At 42.5% G+C, this 19595-nt stretch overlaps 1 protein-coding gene across 2 annotated transcripts in view; it reads left to right on the top strand.

Moving 5' to 3' along the window:
• Positions 1-19595, top strand: part of ANO6 (anoctamin 6) — a 187901-nt gene that overhangs the window by 46885 nt on the left and 121421 nt on the right. Inside the window, exon 2 of one of the 2 annotated variants that reach the window (XM_070410386.1) lies at positions 2712-2771. The exons of the other annotated variant lie outside the window; for it this stretch is intronic. Within the exon in view, the coding sequence (XP_070266487.1) occupies positions 2712-2771 (60 nt within the window). The remainder of the gene's footprint in view (positions 1-2711; positions 2772-19595) is intronic. 2 annotated transcript variants of the gene reach the window in all.

Below are 19595 nucleotides of genomic sequence, written 5' to 3'. Positions count from 1 at the left end.
GAGGAGGATATAAGTACATGAAAAGATAATTAAAACTGTACTAAAGGGTATAAAAGGCAAAAATAATACTCTCCTGGCCCTCCCTTCTTCACTAAGGCAACTTCTTTCAGCACCTTTATATCGATGTTTGCTATACAGGCAGCAGGCGCATTTTTTTCGTGTCTTAATGTATCATACAGAGTACAGATAACTCCATATTCTGCTCATGCTCTCTGTTGACCTTTTAAAAGGCTGCACAGTATTCCATTGTGTATGTATCAGATTTTAATTTAACTAGATTTAACTAGTCACCTATTCATGGGCCTTTAGGTTGTTTCCAGGTTCCCTCCTCTTTGCTTCTCCCCCTCCCCCACCCCACCCCACCGCTGCAATTGCAAGCAGTAGAGTTGGATTCCTTTTTTAAAAAAACCATGATCAAAAGAATAGTGAGGAGCCACCTAACAGAAATAACTAGCCTCCTATTTGGGGGAAGCCAGCCTTTGTTTTTCTCCTTTCTGTGTATTGGTCCTTACCAGAGGTGTTGGGAAAGGTTGTGGGCTTTCTTACCTTCCCGGACCTGACCATATGCCAGTGCATACCTCTCCTTCCTGGCTTCCTTTGGCGGCATTAGCTCATCTCTATCGGGCAATCCTTCCTCTTCAGGAGGAAAGGTCAGTTCGAATCATTAACAAGCGTAGACTATTTTTGTTAAGTAGAACAGCTTTTTTTTCTAAGAATTTCTGTTTCCACGCCCAGGGCGCGCATGAACCCTCCCTGGCTGCTTCCGCCCTTTGGAGAGGGGCCAGCTTGCTAATGGAAGGTGAGCAGTCTTGCTGCTAATGAAGATTTACAGTTGAGACAGGGATGCCTGGCGCTCCTTGGATCTGCAGACCCTCCCAGCTCACAGTGCAGCTCTGCGATGGTGCAGTGCAGTGCGGAGGTCCCAGTCCTGGGCTCCCAGCCTCCCTCCCTCCCCAGGCCCTACCGCTTCGCCACAGGTATCATCTGGCATTGTTTTACAAGCTGCGCCAGGATGCAGATGTTCTCTGCTGAAGAATTACTTTCATTTCTGACTCCTTTTAGGAAATGAGGCCGTCTGTCAGAGGTGTTTCTTCATTTCCAGACCCCCGAGAGTTCCTTTCCTCCTGGGATTTCTAACCACATGTGGGCTGCGCTTCATTTACCCAGATGTGAGGAACAAGAGGAATGACCAGTCCTCTTCTAAAGCAGCCCTGACGTCCCCGTGGAACCCAGTGTGGAGGCCCCGAATTAGCTTGTGCTCTTATTCATCTAAATATTTCTGAGGCTTTGGTTTCATGAGGCCTGTAGACGTGCTGTGTGTACGGGCTTTGGTGCAGAAAAAGTATAATTTAGCAACAGATTGAAAAGGTAGTCTGGAGTGTTTCTAATTACTGTTTGGTTAGTTCACTGTTACCTAATGAGAGGATTTAAGTAACCATGGGGGTAGGGAATGTAATGTTCATATTGTAGTCAACCATGCAAATCAAATTCTAAGTGTTGCAGAGAACGCACCATGGAGCCAGTTTATATAGATGTGTTCCATTGAATGTTAAATTTAGAACTGAGAGCATTTGGTAACGGGCTGCTTCTGCCTGTCATTCACCACCAAGAATTATGCACGTGTCCAAAAGCAGCCCTACTGTGGGGTTCAACCCCATTTAAAACGCATCGGTGGCCTCCGGCATTCAGTTCATAAAAATATGAGTTAAATGCTAACTTATTTCCTTTACCATATTGCATCTATAGCTTTAAGCATCCACATTTCGTTAGCACATTGGATTAAATCCTTAGGCTTCTCTGGATTAATATGTTAAAGTCTTTTCAGTTGATTAAAAAAACTTAATTTCAGACAAGAATGAGAGAACAAGACCTTAGGAGCTTTCCCCTGCTTCCTTTTTTCCTCCTCCTTCAGGGGCCATAATTGGAAACCAAAGTACCAAGAGGGCCTGGAAGAGTGGCTCTCAGCCTTGGCCTTGCCTTGGAATTGGCCTGGGAACATTAGAACATGCTGATGCCTGGGCCCAGAGATTCTGGTTTAATTGTCTGGAATGCAGTCTGCACTGGGATATTTAAAAGCTCTGCCGAGGAGGCGATGGTGCACTGTTGTTTGAGAGCCACGGACATAGATGTCTGGGACTTAGGAGGTCACTGCATTCAGTGGTCCTCAGCCTCAGTTGCAGACTGGTGTTACCTGGAAAGGTTCTTAAAGAAACACTGGTGTCCCACTAATTGAAACCATATTTCTAGGGGAGGGAGCTCCTAGATCAGTGATGGTGAACCTATGACAAGTGTGTCAGAGGTGACACGCGAACTCATTTTTTTGGTTGATTTTTCTTTGTTAAATGGCATTTAAATATATAAAATAAATATCAAAAATATAAATCTTTGTTTTACTATGGTTGCAAATATCAAAAAATTTCTATATGTGACACGGTACCAGAGTTAAGTTAGGGTTTTTCAAAATGCTGACACGCCGAGCTCAAAAGGTTCGCCACCACTGTCCTAGATGATGGTTAGAAAGCTTCTAGATGATTCTTATGCACAGCAAGGGATAAGGTCAATGGACATATCTCACAGAAAAGGAAAAATGAGAGCAAGAAGGACACAGGGTTTGCTCAGGTTGTTGTGGAGGCAGGCCTGGGGCTCCAGCTGGTCTTGCTGCTGCTGATACTGCCTCCTTGTATATTGATTAATGCCTCCTCATCCTTCAGGTGATGTTCCCGCCTCCAAGAGGCCTTTTCTGAGAACTCAGACTCACCCGTCCGGTCTGGGTAAGATGCCCTCTTTATTTGAACCGCACCCTTCCTTATCTGTCCCGGGTGTCAGTCACCTCCGGGGGGGACAGAGCCTGAATCTCTTATTCTTTCTGGAACTTGCTGGCATGTCATTGAGTCCCAGGCACTGTTGGTTGTATTGAAGTTCCCTAACTTTTATTCATCAGTTAGTCCACATGGATTGCTTTAAAAGAAATCCATTTCCATATGCTAGCTTCTGAAAGCAAAAGTTATTTTTTTACCTGTCAACAGCCCACTATACTGTGGGTCAAGGTCTCATACCCAAGGACTTCCTACCCCTGCCTTCCAGGAGAGGGCTTTTGATGACAAAATAATGGAAAGAAGATTTAACTCACTTTATGTGTTGCTCAAAGTACTTAAAACAGCCAGGATCTTTTGAGTAACATACAAGTGTGTATGTCATGAACAGAAAGGAACGTGCGGCATTACTTTAGGATGAAAATGTGTCTGAAGAAAAATAATGCAATTTCATGAAAATATGTGTTAAGGACTGAATGACTTATTTTACCATATTGCATATATAACTGAGTAGCCACATTGAGTTAGCATAGTTGAGTTAAATTCTTGAGCTTCTCTGGATTAACATGATAAAGTCTTTTCAATTGAGTTTTAAAGACTATGAATCTGTCATCCCAGTTTATCTAAGGTTATGCTTAGCCAGGGTCTTATTTTTATTTGAAAAATATGTTTTGGATGGTTACTCTTGTAGCTGCAACAGAGTTTTGTCTCAGAGAGCAGTTTGCAGCCAGTATCTCTTCACTTTACAGATAGCCAGCAGGCTCCACAGAGGGGTCACCGGAAGTAGCTGTTTTCTTGTTTGGAGAATTCAGAGTTAAAAGTTTTTGGAGCCAAGACTGCAAGCTGGGCAGTATTGTAGGGTAGACGTTTAAGATGTTGCAGACAGGAGAGAATGATGCCCAGAGTGTGTGAGAACATGATGAAGTCTATGATTTTGTAGGTTTTGTGCTTTATGATTGGGAGTCTTCATGTCCCAGGTAAATGGCAAGGTGTCAGCATTTAAGCAAAGCCACCACTTATCAGGGGAAATCTTCCTAAAACAAATATTCTTAAAAGTTGCAGGAGAACGCTAATCCATTGAGCTGGAGGGATGTGCACAACATTTTTATATTAAAATAACTTTGAGTGTAAGACCTGAAACTGTAAAACTCCTAGAAAAAATAGGTGGTAAGCTCCTCGATAGAGGTCTTGGCGAGGATTTTTTGAATCTGACACCAAAAGCAAAAGCAAAATTAAGTAAGTTGGACTGCGTCATACTACCAAGTTTCTGTGCAGCAAAGGAAACCAATACAATGAGAAGACAACCTACTGAATGGGAGAAAATACTCACAAATCATATCTGGTAAGGGACTAATCTCCAAAATATATAATCATAAAACTCCATAGTACAAGAAAGAATAACAATGTAATTAAAAATCTGAATGGACACTTTTCCAAAGAAGACATGCAGGTGGCCAACAGGTACATGGAAAAATGGTCAACATCACAAATCATCAGGGAAATGCTAATCAAAACCACAATGAGCTATCACCTCACACCTGATAGAATGGCTGTTATAAAAAAGAAAAGACTTAACAAGAGTTGGTGCAGATGTGGAGAAAAGCGAATCCTTATGCACTGGAGGTAGGATTGTAAATTGGTGTAGCCACTATTGAAAACAGCAGATATTCTTCAGAAAATACAAAATAGAACTTTCATATGATCCAGCAATTCCATTTGGGTATTTATGGAAGAAAGTGAAAACTAACTAGAAAAGATATATGCACCCCCATGTTCATTGCAGCATTATTTACAGTAGCAAAGAAATGAAAAAAAGCTTTTCATTGATGATTGAATGGTTAAGAAAATGTACATATATAATGGAATATTACTCAGCCATAAAAAAGAATTGAAATCCTGCCATTTGCGACAACATGGATGGATCTCCAGGGCATTATACTAAGTGAAATAAGTCAGAGGAAGACAGATATGTATGATGCCTCTTATATGTGGAATCTGAACTACAACAAACCACACTTACAGATACAGAGACCAAATAAGCAGTTGGCAGAGGTGGGGGGCAGAGTATTGGGAGGAAAGGGTGAAGGAGGTATAAATGGCTTTAAAATATCTGTTACAGATGCATGACATAACAAACAAAAAAAAGCTCTGTGTTGTAGAATAAAGTGCAACGTTTTTGTGACTTTAAAAAAAATGAGAAAACTGCCTTCCAGTTTCTCCTTTGTTGCTATTTGGATACAAAATTAACAAACCAATAAAAGTTTTTGCTAAGTAATCTACTTCTATTATCCTAATTTCAGCAGCTCAGCAGTATATTCTGGAAGAGGAGAAAGAGGGAGGAGGGTTTATTGACTAAGAAAGGCATAAGGGTCAGTGGATTCACCCAGGTTGTGCCATAGGATCTTTATGACTACCCTGCACATTAGGCCTATTCACACCGATTTCATCGTGTGAGGAGGTACATGTGCACTTGTCCACTAGGGAGCAGGTCTGTCTGATTCCAGAGTCTGGTTTTTTTTCACCAAAGGTGGCCTCTTATGTTATGAGAGTAGCAATGTCTCCAGAAGAGATGTTGTTGATTATGAGCATTTACCATGCTGATAGAGGAGGGCTGACGCTTGCTCCTCTTAGGGTTTATTTACCACCAAATAAAATTAACATTTATAAACGTCTATGAAACAGTTAAAAGCATTTCCCCTTCATATCCTATAAAGTTCTGACTTTAAAAATGACATGTTATTATTGCAATGGTGTCATTGTCGGGCATTAAAAGGAAGGAAAGGGATAGTCAGCAATGGCCATTTTTTGTTCAGAAGACATAGAACATCAGGTAGGATTCTGTGCTCTATCTCTCAGACATGCATTTGTCTTGGGGGAGGGGGGCAGCAAAGCAAAATGCTTGGTAATTTGTGCTTTGCCATGCAATTCCTGGGTGTGAGCATCCTGACTCCGCTACTCACTACTAGCTGTGTGATCTCCGGCAGGTGACCTGACCTCTTGGTGCCTTAGTTCCTTTTAAGTGAGATGGGAACAATAATAACTGGATGTCATGTTTAGAATTGAATAACCTAAAGTATACAAAGAGCTGAGAACATTGTATGATGCAAAGCTAGTGCTCAGTGAATGTTTATCGCTTCTTAGAGGACGAAGGCTAGATGCTACCTGGCCCAGTGATCTCACTCCCAGGTATTGACCCCAGAGAAATGAAAACCTGTGTTCACCTAAGACCTTTTAGCAAAGGTTTATAGAAGTTTTTTTTCATAATAGCTAAAATCTGGAAACAACTCAAATGTTTATCAGCTGGCAAATGGATAAACTGGGGTACATTCATGCTATAGAATACTATTCAGGAGCAAAAAAGAACAAATTCCTGATCCAGGCAACTCCAGGGATAAATCTCAAAAGCATTTTGCTAAGTAAAAGAAGCCAGAAGCATCCCATGTGGTTCCATTTATACGACATTCTAAAAAGCCAAAACCGTAGACACAGAAATCAGATCATTTCTCACCAAGAACTGGAAGTGGGTGGAGGTTGACGGCGCAGGGGCAAGAGGGAGCATTTGGGGGGTGATGGGAATACTCTCTCTTCATTGTGGTGGAGCTCACATGATTGTATATATTTGTCAAAACACATCAAACTTAAAATGAGTAGATTTTCACTGTATGTATATATGTTAAACCCCAGTAAGTCTGATTTTTTTAAAGTCAGGTGCTGCAACATGAATGGTGGAAGAAAAAGGGGTGAGACACAATGGAGAATCAGAAACTGCAGCTGCTCTTGGTTTCAGTGATTGTATAAGATGGAATGAGTGGTTGCATTCGTTTTTCTCTCACTGGCTATGAGTTAGAAAAAGGTAACATCCTGTGAAATAGTTCTGTCCTGCCCTAACATACCCGATTCTCTGCTGTGAGCATTGGTCTGCGTCCCATTTCTGCAGCCTACCCATGTGGAGCTGTCTCTGTTTTGCAGGCACAGGGCTCCCCTGGGTTGCTTCCTGGGAGAATCCTGAAGGAGGGTTTGCCATGTGGTAAGGCATTTGTGCAAACAGACTGTTGGTGTTCTAGATGAACTGAGGGTTACTTTTCCAGATTACTAAGAAGTCTGGGTACACGTATGAGTAAGGGATGTTATCTCAGAGCATTGTTCATTCATCATGAGTCACAGCGACCCTTGGCACTTCCTCGTGGAGCTCATGTCTATCTCAGCAGCTCCCTCCTTCCCGAAATTCTTTTTTCACTTGGCATCTGCGATGCTACTCCATCTTGATTCTACTTACAACTCTCTTGTTTTTTCTTAATCTCCCCTGCTGGATCCTCCTCTTCCTATTCCTGGCCTCTAAACTTTGGAGTGCCATGAGTTTTGGTCTCTGACCACTTCCCTATCTCAGCTCATTCTTGAGATGATCTCATTCATTTCCAGGTATATGAGGGTATACCATCTCTATGTTGATGACCTACATTTGGTTGTCTAAAAAGACATCTCAAATGTAACATGTCCAAAACCAGCTTCTTGAGTTGTTTTCTAAATCTACACTTTCTCCATGGTTCCTCATCTCAGCAGCATGAATGGACACGGGCCAAATAAACCAGGCATGTGGCCTGGAGCCAACTCCACCCAGTTGCTCAGTCCAAAAACCTGAAACCATCCTTGATTCCTGCCTTGCTCCCACACTCATGTTCGATCGATTAGCATCTATCCCCAATCCAGGCACTCTTAATCTCCCCCTTCCACCCCTCAATCTAAGCCCAGGCCACCCCCAACTCTTTCTAGAACTTCTGCAAAGGCTTCCTAAGCCATCTTCCTGTCTCTATCTGTGTACCACATGGTCTGAGTTCACACAACCATCACAGCGATTATTCTGTTTTATACTTTTATACTACTTGCAGTGGCTTCTCTACAATCAATATAAAGTCCAAACTCTTAGCCATGCCCTGTAAGGCCCCTGCTACCTCTCTGCCCAACAACTGAAGGAATAAGTGAACTAGTGCTCTGGTACCTTAACATTAAAAATTAAAGAACCAAACATCCTCCTGGACCCTCATATACCTCTCTATCTTTCACCCAATTTTAGTGTTCCCTTTTAAGGCAGAATTTCTCAAATATTATCTGGAGGTACTATAGCTACTTATTATTCATTTACTCTTTACTCTGTTACAATTTGGTGTCTTTTCCCAACACTGTTGTGAAATTTCTCAGGGTCATTCAAGATTTATGTGTTGCTGCTACCAATAGATATATTCCTGTCCTGTCTTACCGGGTCTCTGAGTAGCTATAAGAACAGTTTGCCATTACATTTGAAATTTCCTTCTAACCTAGCTTCCCCCTTCCCAAGTAGTTATTCCTTGATCCTTTCCTGCCATTTCCTTCATTTGGGGACCTCAGTTTTGAGAATTCTTCAGCTGTGGGTTAGGCCCTCTTTTCTCTCTACACGCTCATCTGTTCCCGGGCCTTTTGATACTATTAATGAGCTGATGGCTTCCCAATGTATATGTACAACACTGACCTCTTCTGAGCTCCAGACCCTGCATCTGACTGCCTCCTTGACATCTCTCTGGATGTCTCATGCCCAAGGAAGAACTCTTTTAAAAAAATTATTGTTAATTTTTCCACTACAGTTGATATATATTAGTTTTAGGTGTACAACATAGTAATTAGACATTTACATAACTTATGAAATGATCACCCTGACAGGTCTGGTAGCCATCTGACATCATGCATAATTATTATATTATTGACCATTACGCTGTACTTTACGTCCCCATGACTGTTTTTGCAGCTGGTAATTTGTACATGTTAATCCTCAGGGAGGAACTCTTGGTTCACTTCTATGTCCAATCTACCTGAACCTGGCTTTCCACATCCTGTCTTTGCTCTCTCAGTCAGTGCTACCACCCTCCTCCCAGTATCCAATGTCAGAAACCTGGGTATCATTTTTAGTTTCTTCTTCATTGTCCCCCTTTCCCAGCACTTTTAGTTCTACCTTTAAAATATATTTTGGCCCTGGCACCTGTGGCTCAGTTGGCTGGAGTATCATCCCTCCCTTTCCCCCTCCCCTCCCCCATATCAATGAAAATGTATCTTGGGGCGCGCACACACACACACACACACACACACATACACATACATCTTAGGCCAACACTGTTGCCTGGACCTCAACAGTATCAAGTAACAGGTCGGTTGTCTCTGCTCTGCCATGCTATGGTGCCAGGCGCTGCTTACCTGTCAGCAGATGGTGGAATATGGCACCTGTCTCCTCTTCAGCTGGTTTTGTTCCTAGCCTCTTGTCTCTTCATTACTTTTCAATCACACTAACCCAGTCCTCTTTTTTATTTTAGATAGGGAGGGAGTGAGGGAGAGAGATTGATTTGTTGTTCCACTTAATCATACATTCATCAGTTGATTCTTGTTTGTGCCCTGACATGGGATCAAACCTGCAACCTTGGCATATCCAGACAACACTCTAACCAACTGAGCTAGCCGGCCAGGGACACTGAACTCTTTGGTCAGATCCTTGAGCACACCAAGATATCTTCTGCTTCAGAACCATTGGCTTGCTTCCACCACTTCCTTGCATGTTCTTTCTTTAGCCCTGTGTGGCCAACTCCTCATCTTTCAGGTCTCAACTTAAATATCACCCCTCAGGGAGCCTCCTCTGACCACAGTGCCCAAAATACTTCCCTCTCTTATGCTCTATCATAGAAACCTATTTATTTCCTTCTTATCCACTAAGAAGTCAGTCATTTAAAAAGTATTTATGTTTAGATTTTATTATAGAATACTAGAGGCCTGATGCATGAAATTCATGCAAGAGTAGGCCTTTGCAGCCCTGGCTGCCTCGGCCCTCACGGCCCCAGCTGCCTTGGCCCTCGAAGCCCCAGCTTCATCTGAAAGGTTGTCCAGACAGTTGTTCTGCTGTTTGGCCATTTGGTCAATTTGCATATTATGCTTTTATTATTATAGATAAGTACCCCGAAAAGGGACTTTCTCTGTTATGTTAGCTGTTCTGTTGTCTGCATCTAGCACAGTGCTTGGCAGTAGTGGATGCCAGAACAGTGATGCTTATGTTTCCATGTCTTACAGTATGACGTGTTTGATGTGACTCCTCGCCTCCATTTTTTTTTAAATAGAGAAAAAACTTAAGTGTTTAGTTTTTCAAGGTTTTGTGTAATTAGTTAGTAAAGTTTACATAATTAGAAAATTAAATAATACTATAAGATTTGTTACGAAAACAACAGCATCTTCCCTTCCATTTTCTGTTTGCCACAGCAAGTGTTTTCAGCTTTAGCTGATTATCTTACTAATGACGTCTATATTTGTAATTAACATCCATGGAATGTTATTTGCCTACTTTTTAGTTTTAGGAATTGTCTCTTGATGCAAAAATGAGTATTGAGCTCACTTTTGTCTACTCCTGCCCCGCTCCCCTTCTCACAAAAATTTTCCCAACCCTCATCCTCCCATTGTAATTGTGTTGTAATTTCAGTAAGATAAATATGCAATGTTTATTATCCCTATGTAATACTTTCCACAGAAAAGCCCTCAAACACAGATTACTTTCCCTCATAAGACGACTCAGCAGATACTATTTTTCTCTTAATTTTTGATGTACTTCTAAATATTCAACCCCAGACTCTACCCCAGTTGTAAATCTCCTCTCAATGTAGTAAATTACTTAGAGAATCTATCCAATTCATCCTATTTGGGGAAATTCCTCCCTGAGCCTTCTGGTCTTTCTAGGTTGCTTTCTTGGCCCCCCAAAAGCTAGGGCTTCCCCTTCTCACCTGCCCTGAGGACTCCATTTGCCTCTCTTGCATTGGAGCTGTCAATCTCTGGAGCTTTCGGCTTCCTCTCTGTTGTTTTACTACTTCATTTTGGTGGAGCACATTCTCCAGTTTCTTCTGGACAAAGGAGGTAAGAGAGGTAATTTTTTGAGACTTGCAGATCTGATAGTGCCTTCTGGCTTTTGACTGCTGGCTTTGATGAAGTTTATAATTCTAAGGTAAAAACCATCTGTTCTCAGAATTTTGAAGCTTCTGCCTTCCAGAGCTGCTCTTGTGAAGTTTCTGCCATTCTGACTTGAAATCTTTTGTATGAAACTATTTTCTCTCTGGAAATTCCATAATGATGTACCTTGGTATGGGTCTGTTAGCACTGAATATGGTGGAAACTTGGCTGGCCTTTTCATGGTGGAAACCTCAGTCTCTACTCCTCCCCCAGTCCCACCTCTGTCCTTTCTTTAAACAGAAACAGTGTCCTTCAGTCCTGGGGGAAAAATGTGCTTCAGTCCTGGGGGAAAGATGTCCTTAGTTCTGGGGGAAAACATGCCCTTTGATTCTGGGTGATTTTTTTCCTTGACAGTTATTTCCCCTTCATTTCTTTGATAATGAGCACTATTATTTTGATACTAGAGGCCCAGTGCACGAAATTCATGCAGGGGGTGTGTGTGTGTGTCCCTCAACCCAGCCTGCACATTCTCCAATCTGGGACACCTCTTACAATCCAGGAATGCTGGCTCCCAAACACTCGCCTGCCAGCCTGGTCACCCCTAACTACCCTCCCTGCCAGCCATCTTGTGTGTTGGAGTGATGGTCAATTTGCATATTACCTCTTTATTATATAGGATTGGCTATTCTCAATTAGCCCCTAAACTCTCCATATTTCCTGTATTATATCTGTCTTTTTGTTTAACTTTCTTGAACATTTCCTAAGTTGTCTCATTGAATTTTTAATCTGCCATTATTTTATTCTAAGCTCTTTTTTATTCTCTGAACATCTCTGTCTTTCCCTCTCTCTCTCTCTCTCTCACTCACACACACACACACACACACACACACACACACAACATCTTGTTCCTATTTCATGGATGTCCTTTTCTCAGAACTCTAAAGATGCTACAGTTTTTATTTGTTTCTTTAAATTGCTTCTGCCTGTGATTTCTTTTTCTCCTCTAAGTTGCTTTGATGTTTCTGTTAGGTGCTTTCCTTAGCATTGGAAAGTCTTGCTGTTCCCTCCTGTTTTCGAGTAACTATCTAAAAAGACCACTAGAAGTTCTTTACATAGTGGATAGAGTTTGGCAATTCTGGGCTTCATTCTAGGGCAGTGATGGTGAACCTTTTGAACTTGGCGTGTCAGCATTTTGAAAAACCCTAACTTAACTCTGGTGCTGTGTCACATATAGAAATTTTTTGATCTTTGCAACCATAGTAAAACAAAGATTTGTATTTTTGATATTTATTTTATATATTTAAATGCTATTTAACAAAGAAAAATCAACCAAAAAAATGAGTTCGCGTGTCACCTCTGACACGCGTGTCATAGGTTCGCCATCACTGTTCTAGGGTGATCAGGCTGTTTTGTTTGGAAAACCCTGATGTTAGTATTCTTAGGCTGTGTTTTATTTTTGTTTTGTTTGTGGGGTGTGTGTGTTAGCTCATGCAGCAGTAATCTTTGTTGTAAACTCTCCTCAGTATGGAATCCTCCATCTAAAGATCCTTTTTTGACTCTTTTCAGACAGTACATTTCCAGTCTCCTAGGTGGAGCCTGGGGCTTTGGAGGCCATCCCTTACCCATGAGGAGTGAGGGACAGATTCTGGGGGTCTAGCTACTTAAACAGACTTTCAGCCAATTTTCCACCCCACATTCACCCCCACTGACCTGGTGTGCCAGTCCTCAGCCTTTTGGGGTTTTATGATGTAAATGAAATTGCTTCTAAGGTGGTCCTAGTTTTGGACCAAGCTTTCTCCAGTTTGCTAAGCCAGTTGCCCCTTTTCTATTTGTTCTCCATCTTCCAAAATGGTGTTGCTATCTCTTTTCTACTCTTTTTGTCTTTATTTATGTTTTACTAGTATTTGAGAAGAGAGCAGAATTAAATGCATGTGTTCAGTACTCCATATTCAAATAAAAGTTTCTCTCGACATGAGTTTTTAATTGTTGTTCATGAGGCATTTGATCACATGTGTGAAACGGGTTTCTGTGTAGGCTGCGAATCTCCATTTCCCTTATTTCAGTCTTTTCTTACCTACAGGGGGGTGGGGCATTGTGGAAACCCCTAAACTGGGAATTAAGACACTTGGGTTCGAACTGATATGGGCATGCTCTTGTCATTATTTCCTTATCTGTAAGACCAAGGAATTGAAATAGAATAGATGATTTTAAGATCTCTTTATACCCACAGGTTGATTTTATTTCCAAGAAATTAAGATATTCATGTGTAATTTTATTTTATTTTTAGATAAAGTGGAAGGGAGGGAGAGAGGAAGAGAGAGAGGGAGAGGGAGGGAGAGAGAGAAGGAGGGAGGGAAGGAAGAAGGGGGAGAGAGAGAGAGAGAGAGAGAGAGGGAGAGAGAAACATTGATGTGAGAGAGACACATTGATTTGTTACCTCCCATATGCACCTTGACTGGGGCTGGGATCAAACCTGCAACCCAAGTGTGTGGCCTTGACTGGAAATTGAACCCATGACCCTTCAGTGTGTGGGCCAATGTTCTAACCACTGAACAATAGCCAGGGCTTCATGTGTAATTGAACACCAGGCTAGGAAATAGAGTTGTAGCAACCAGCTGAAGAAATGCAGAATAAGCTTTTCCCGTGTATGTCAGTCAGCCTCTGTAACTCTGACATCTTGAAAGTCCCAAGTAAAATTGCAGCCCACATTCTATGAACAAGATATTGTTAAAAGGTTAAAATTTTTAAATTTTTTTCCTCTGGGCTATTTTCAGCTGTTAATAGTTCAGCTCCAAAGCATACTTGGACTCATATTCTCAATAGTTTGATAAAATGTTCGTTTTGAGCCAGAAAAACGGGAGAGAGAATAGAGAATGAGGCCTGTTTTTCCCCTTTTACCCTCTGGCAGGGGTGGCCATCCTGGTAGCACCCCACCAGGAAATGTGTCCTTCTCATCCCAGCCATGTGTGCGTAGATAATAGTCCCATCTATATTTTTTCTCTCCTCCACGTTGCTGTTTCTGTCGGATGGAAAGGCAGAGTGGACATTGCATGTCACTGTGGTTTTGACTGCTGGCTTTGATCACGAACCAGTGTGCTCAGTGGTGGTTAGTGTAATGACTGAGGAGAACATGTACTCTGTGAAGCCGGTGACCTTGTGCTCAGAGACCAAAGGGAAGTTCCTTAGGATCATGCGTCACTGAGTGGCACATGAGAGCCGCCCCGCCCCCAGTTACTAGAACAGTCTCCATGCGTTGGGGTGTTGGGGCGTTGGGGCGCTGGGGCTTAGGAGTCATTTTGTCACAGTTCCCCAGCTTATTAGGATGCAACTGATTCTTATGCTGACTGGGAACTATTGTCGTAGGGTCAGGAGGCCAAAAAGAAAATCTGAGTCCTGAGCATTTGCAGACTCAGGAAAAAAATAGCAGGACAGAAACTGAACTCAGCACACCTAGCAGGCTGCCTATCAGTCACAGGAACTGTTTCAAATCCTCTGCTTTCCTCTTATCTCTGCTCTATACCCTTTCTCCTCATTCTAAGATCATCTTGCTTCTGAAACCAGAGAGGAAATAGAAACCTTCAGGGGGTACTGCCCCAACTTCTTTTCTCTCCTTCCCTCAAAAAAAAAATGTGTGTGTGTGTGTGTGTGTATACGTGTGTACATAAGCCCTGAGTGAACACTCTGAGTCTGAGATGCCTGGGAGTTTTCCAAATAGAGGCGTCACATAGGCAGTTAGATGTGTGATCCTGGCGTTCAGAAGAGACGTCTGACGTAGAGTGATGCATTTGGAACCCTTAGCCTGACGGTGTTAATATGCCATGGGAGAGGTTACAGAGGCGCGGGCCCTGTGGAGCCCTGACTATCTTCAGAAGTAAAGATCTAGGCAGGGAGCAGGCACCAACAGGAGGGAAAGCAAAGGACCTCTAAGAGAAGGAAAGCAAGAGAAGAGAGTCATCAAAAGAAGTCACGTTCAGCTGACCAAAGATTGTTGCAACATCAAATAAGGCAGAAGTGTGAAATGGAGGTTAGGATTAGCAGTGTGCCAGTCATGGATGCCCTTAGCCGGAGCTGGGTGGTGGGGGTAGAGGCTGAACCCCATTGGCAAGGTGCCCACTCACCTGAAACTGTGGCAGCAGTGGGAAGACTTTCGGACTACACAGTGGACAAGGCTGATAAGGTTGTCATGTTTCCTTTTTATGATAGCCTCTTTATTGTTTTGTTCTGATGATCAAAGCAGTATGTGCTCATTGTAAAAGTTTTAAACATTGAAAAATATGACAGAATAATCCATAATAATTGCACCCCCTCATATGTAATCACTGTTAATCATTTGAGGCCTATCCTTCAAGATTTTTCTGTGCCTATGCTACCACATACACACGCTTTTACACATTTACTTTTAAAAATCGGGTTGACTGCCCGATAGTCTGTTACAGCTTGTATTTTGGTCTGTAATCTCAGACATCTCCCTGCCTAAGCAGATGTATTCTGTTGTGCTACAGTATATTCTCTGGGCGTTGGAGTTTTATTTAGGCATTTTTGCTTGTCACATAGTGCTCCCCTGAACATGCTTGTGCATACAGTGCATTCCTTTCAGATGTCTACAGGAATTTCTGTGGGACAAGTTCCTAAAGTGGAATTGTGGGGTCAAAGGGCAAGTACATTTGACATTTTGTTAACTGCTACAGTGCCCAAAGAAAAGGGCTTTTTCTTCCTTTTTTTTTTTTTAAAGAGGGAAGAACTTTGAGCATGAAAAATGTCAATGAGGGGCAAGTGAAGAGTAGGTTGAAGTGGCAGGAAAAGTGCCGAATGCTCTATAGTGAGAAGGCCAGTGGGAATGGAAGCCAACGCGTGGGTGGAGCCTTTGGGCTGAGGGGGTGGAGAGGATGAAAGGGGGCAGGGCCTCAGTGCTGGCATCTGGCAGGCACTCAACAAATACTTGTTGGTTGACTGCATAAAGGAATGTTGTTTGATTCAGCCATGGAACTTACTAATGTTTCCATCAGGAAGCATCTAGTTTCCCACTTCCTCTGTGTAATAGAAGGTTAGGATTTCCTACTGAAACTGGTGAAGGAGGAGTTGGAGATTTGGAAGGCTGTACTTGCTTAGTGAACCCAGTCGCCGCGGTCAGATGGGACACCAAGTCTAGGTATTTCTTACCTTCCTCTCCGATCACCCTGTAAGGCCTCTTGGTTCTGAGGCCTTCATATGTCTGGACTCTATCTAATTCTGTTCACCCCCACTATTATGGTCATTGTGTTAGTTCCAGCCTGCACTTAAAAACACACACACACACACACACACACACACACACACATAATTGATTTCAGAGAGGAAGGGAGAGGGGAGAGAAAGATAGAAATATCAATGATGAGAGAGAATCATTGATCAGCTGCCTCCTGCATGCCCCACACAGGATCGAGCCGGTAACCCAGACATGTCCCTGACTGGGAATCGAACCATGATCTCCAGGTTCATAGATTGATGCTCAACCACTGAGCCACACTGGCCAGGCCAGCCTGTACTTTCTTATCAGAGCAGCCTCTCAGAGGGTTTCCCATCTCCTCTTGCGCATGACTCAGGACTCTCTTTTTCCACTCCCCAGCCCTGTGCAGGCAGGCACCTATTCCCCCTGGATGGTCACTTCTTATGTTTATTTACCTACAGCCTTCACAAGTAAACGTTTTAGTGGCCATTTTTACATCCCCTAAGACCTACTGTATTGCTTAGCTCACATTGCATGCTAAATAAATGAGAGATATTGTTTTACTAGTATATAGGAAAGTCTGATGCTTATATTAACTTGGTACATGAAAAGGAAGGACAAGGACAAAAACAGGCATGAGATGAACTCATAAAGGTCTGGGAATTTAAGACATTTGATCCTTGAACAAGCTTCAGGATTGTTACTCCCTCCCTAGGGAGAGGCAATCTGATTTACTTACGTGTCATTTGTATTATTTTTATAATTAGCATGATAAATGCATATTTTGAGAAAATTTAAATGCCTCACATCTCAGGTAATTTGGCTATATTCAGATTTGCATATTTAAAAAAATTACAATGAAAGAACTATGCTTTGTGGTATTTTCTAGAGTAGAAACGCCTCAACCTTCTTAGCTGCATCTGGCCAGCCAGAGGTTAATCACACGATTGAAATCCCTGGTGGGATTCTAAAAGGAATGGCCTTCCAATCCACTAAATCAAGAGCTCCCAAATTGGGAGGGAATGTTCCCATTTGGATCATCCTGCTCCCTTGCATCTCCATGCACCACCCCCATCTACTGGGAGAGTAGTAGCAGGTCCTTACCAGCTGGCAACTGAACTAGAATTTCAAGTTACATAATCAAAGTGTAATGAGAGAAAAGACACAAGGAGTTGCTTATTTTTTTATTTTTTGTGTGGAGCAAACAGCAGGGTTCAAAGCTTCTAAAGCATTAGATTCGCAGCTGAGAAATGCTGTGGTCAGAAGACCATGAGAATCATTGGGACCTTGCAGAGAGGTGCTTGTCTCGAGGGTTGCAGTTTTGGAGAAAGAGACCTGTGGCCTGGGATCAGATGCCTCTGCCTGTGGCTCCTCCCTCCCAGCCGGGTCCAAGTTGCCCTTAAACAGCCACCTATTCGTAGCTCAGTGGATGTGTCCACAGCAATTAGAATGGCCATCACCCGGCCACTTCTTCAGCAGAAGGAAGTGACTGGGGTCAGATGTGGGTGCCCCACTTCTGAACACTCTCCTGAGGAAGAGGAGGCTTTGCTGCCAGGGTTGCACTTGACTCCCTCCTTGCCTGTCTGCTGAGTAGAGCCAGCAGAATGGGTGGTGGTTGGATATAGGCACTTACACTATTTAGCCTCAAATAATAGCCTGACCTACTAAAATCGATTTATTTGGAAGGAATTTTTGTCATTTCAGTCCATTTCTTAACTGGTGGCTTAAGAAAATGTGCCCATACATTCAACATTTAAAGAATGGATGTGATTTAGAAATCTATACTAATAAAAGGGTAATATGCTAATTAGACCAGATAAACTGTTCATCTTCTGGTTGTCTGGTCCTCCTTCCAGACAAAACCACGGTGGCAGCAGCCGAGGCAGAGGCGGTTAGGGGTGATCAGGCCGGCAGGGGAGGGCAGGATGATCAGGCAGGTAGGCAGAGGGGTTAGGGGTGATCTGGCAGGCAGACAGAGAGGTTAGGAGCCAGCAGTCCCGGATTGCGAGTTGGACATCCCACGAGGGGTCCCGGATTGGAGAGGGTGCAGGCCAGGCTGAGCCCCCCCCCCCCCCATTCCATGCATGATTTCATGCACTGGGCCTCTAGTATCTAAACAATAACACAGTAGAAAATGCATAAACATGAGGTCTAAATGTTTGTTGAGTTTTCTTAGTTTTCAATATTAGATTGAATTTACATGCAATTTCCTCATTTCTGTTGTTAGACATTTAATAAACTGCCATTAGCATCTTTATTACTTGACATATCCCAAAGGCTATATATTATATGCCCCTTTAAAAAAAACACTTTAGGAAGGTCCAAACATAACATTTTTTCCTCTCATTATGTAACACTTGCAGCTAATATTTACCTAAGGTTTATTATGTGCAGGTTCAATGCTAAACACTTCATATGCCACAACTCATTTCATCTTCAAAACAACCCCATGGGGAAGTGCTATTCTTCAGGTGCAGACAATGAAATATTGAAAGGTAGAATAGGCTGCCCACGGTCAATAGTTAGGAAGTGATGTCTGGAGTTTGACTTCAGGTGTGTCTGACCCCCCCGCAGCCAACCTTACTGACAGAAGGCATTCTTTGAGCAGGTAAGTATGGAGTGCCTAACATGGCCCAGGCGTTGTTCTAGGTGCTTAGGATTCAACTACAAACCAGGTGAAATCTCTGCCCTCATGGAACTCAAAGAATATAGAACAAGTAATTATTAATTATGTGCTAAAGAAAAGTACACAGGGCAAGGTGACAGAGAATGGGTCCCTGTTCTGAGGCTGTTAGAATTTCAGGAACGGCCCCTCTTGAGGCAGGGATATTGAACAGTTAGCAAGAGAGCAAGCTTCCTAAGACCAAAAAACAGTTATCAGATAGTAGCTACAAGCATAGCAGCCTACGGGCTCCTGGGTCAGATCCCAGTCCTCCGGCTTATGAGCTGTGTGATCTTGGGCAAAGTACTTGACTTCTCCATGCCTCTTCATTGGTGATGTAAAGCTAACGATAGTACTTACCTTTACCCTATAGGGCTGTTATGAGGATAAAGTGGGTTCATATATGAAAAGAACTTAGATATAAAACAGGCACTAGAATTTGATAAGCACTCTTATCGTATTAGTGTTAAGTGCTAGTTATTATCTAAGCCCTATGGGTGGTGAGAAGTCAAGAGCTGGTTGCTGGGTAGATTTTGAAAACTCAGCTGACTGGATTTAGAGGAATTGGGTGTCTGAGGGAAAGGAGTCAGGGATGACTCCAGGAATTTTGGTCTGATTAATCTGGTGGATTTGGGGGTCATTTATCAAAACGGGGAAGTATGGGGAATAGTACAGTTTAGTATCATTAAGACCTTTCTCATTATTGTGCAACCATCCATTTCCTAAACTTTGTTATCTTGAGGAACTGAAACTCTGCTCCCTTTAAACAACCACTCTCCATTCTTCCCTCCCCCCTCACCTTTCGCAACCACCATTCTACTTTCTATATCTTTGAATATGACTACTCTAAGGACCTCATATTGGTGGAATCACATAAAATTTGTCCTTTTTAAAAAAAATTAAAATTTGTCCTTTTGTGGCTGGTTTATTTCACCTAGCATAATGCCCTCAGGATTCATCCACGTTGTAG

This window comes from Myotis yumanensis, unplaced genomic scaffold (genome assembly GCF_028538775.1).
Source record: "Myotis yumanensis isolate MYYU_CA2020_CCGP unplaced genomic scaffold, mMyoYum1.0.hap1 SCAF_3, whole genome shotgun sequence".
Classification (NCBI taxonomy): domain Eukaryota; kingdom Metazoa; phylum Chordata; class Mammalia; order Chiroptera; family Vespertilionidae; genus Myotis; species Myotis yumanensis.
The sequence above is the reverse complement of the archived record's forward strand: the minus strand, read 5'-3'. Positions and strand labels throughout refer to the sequence as shown.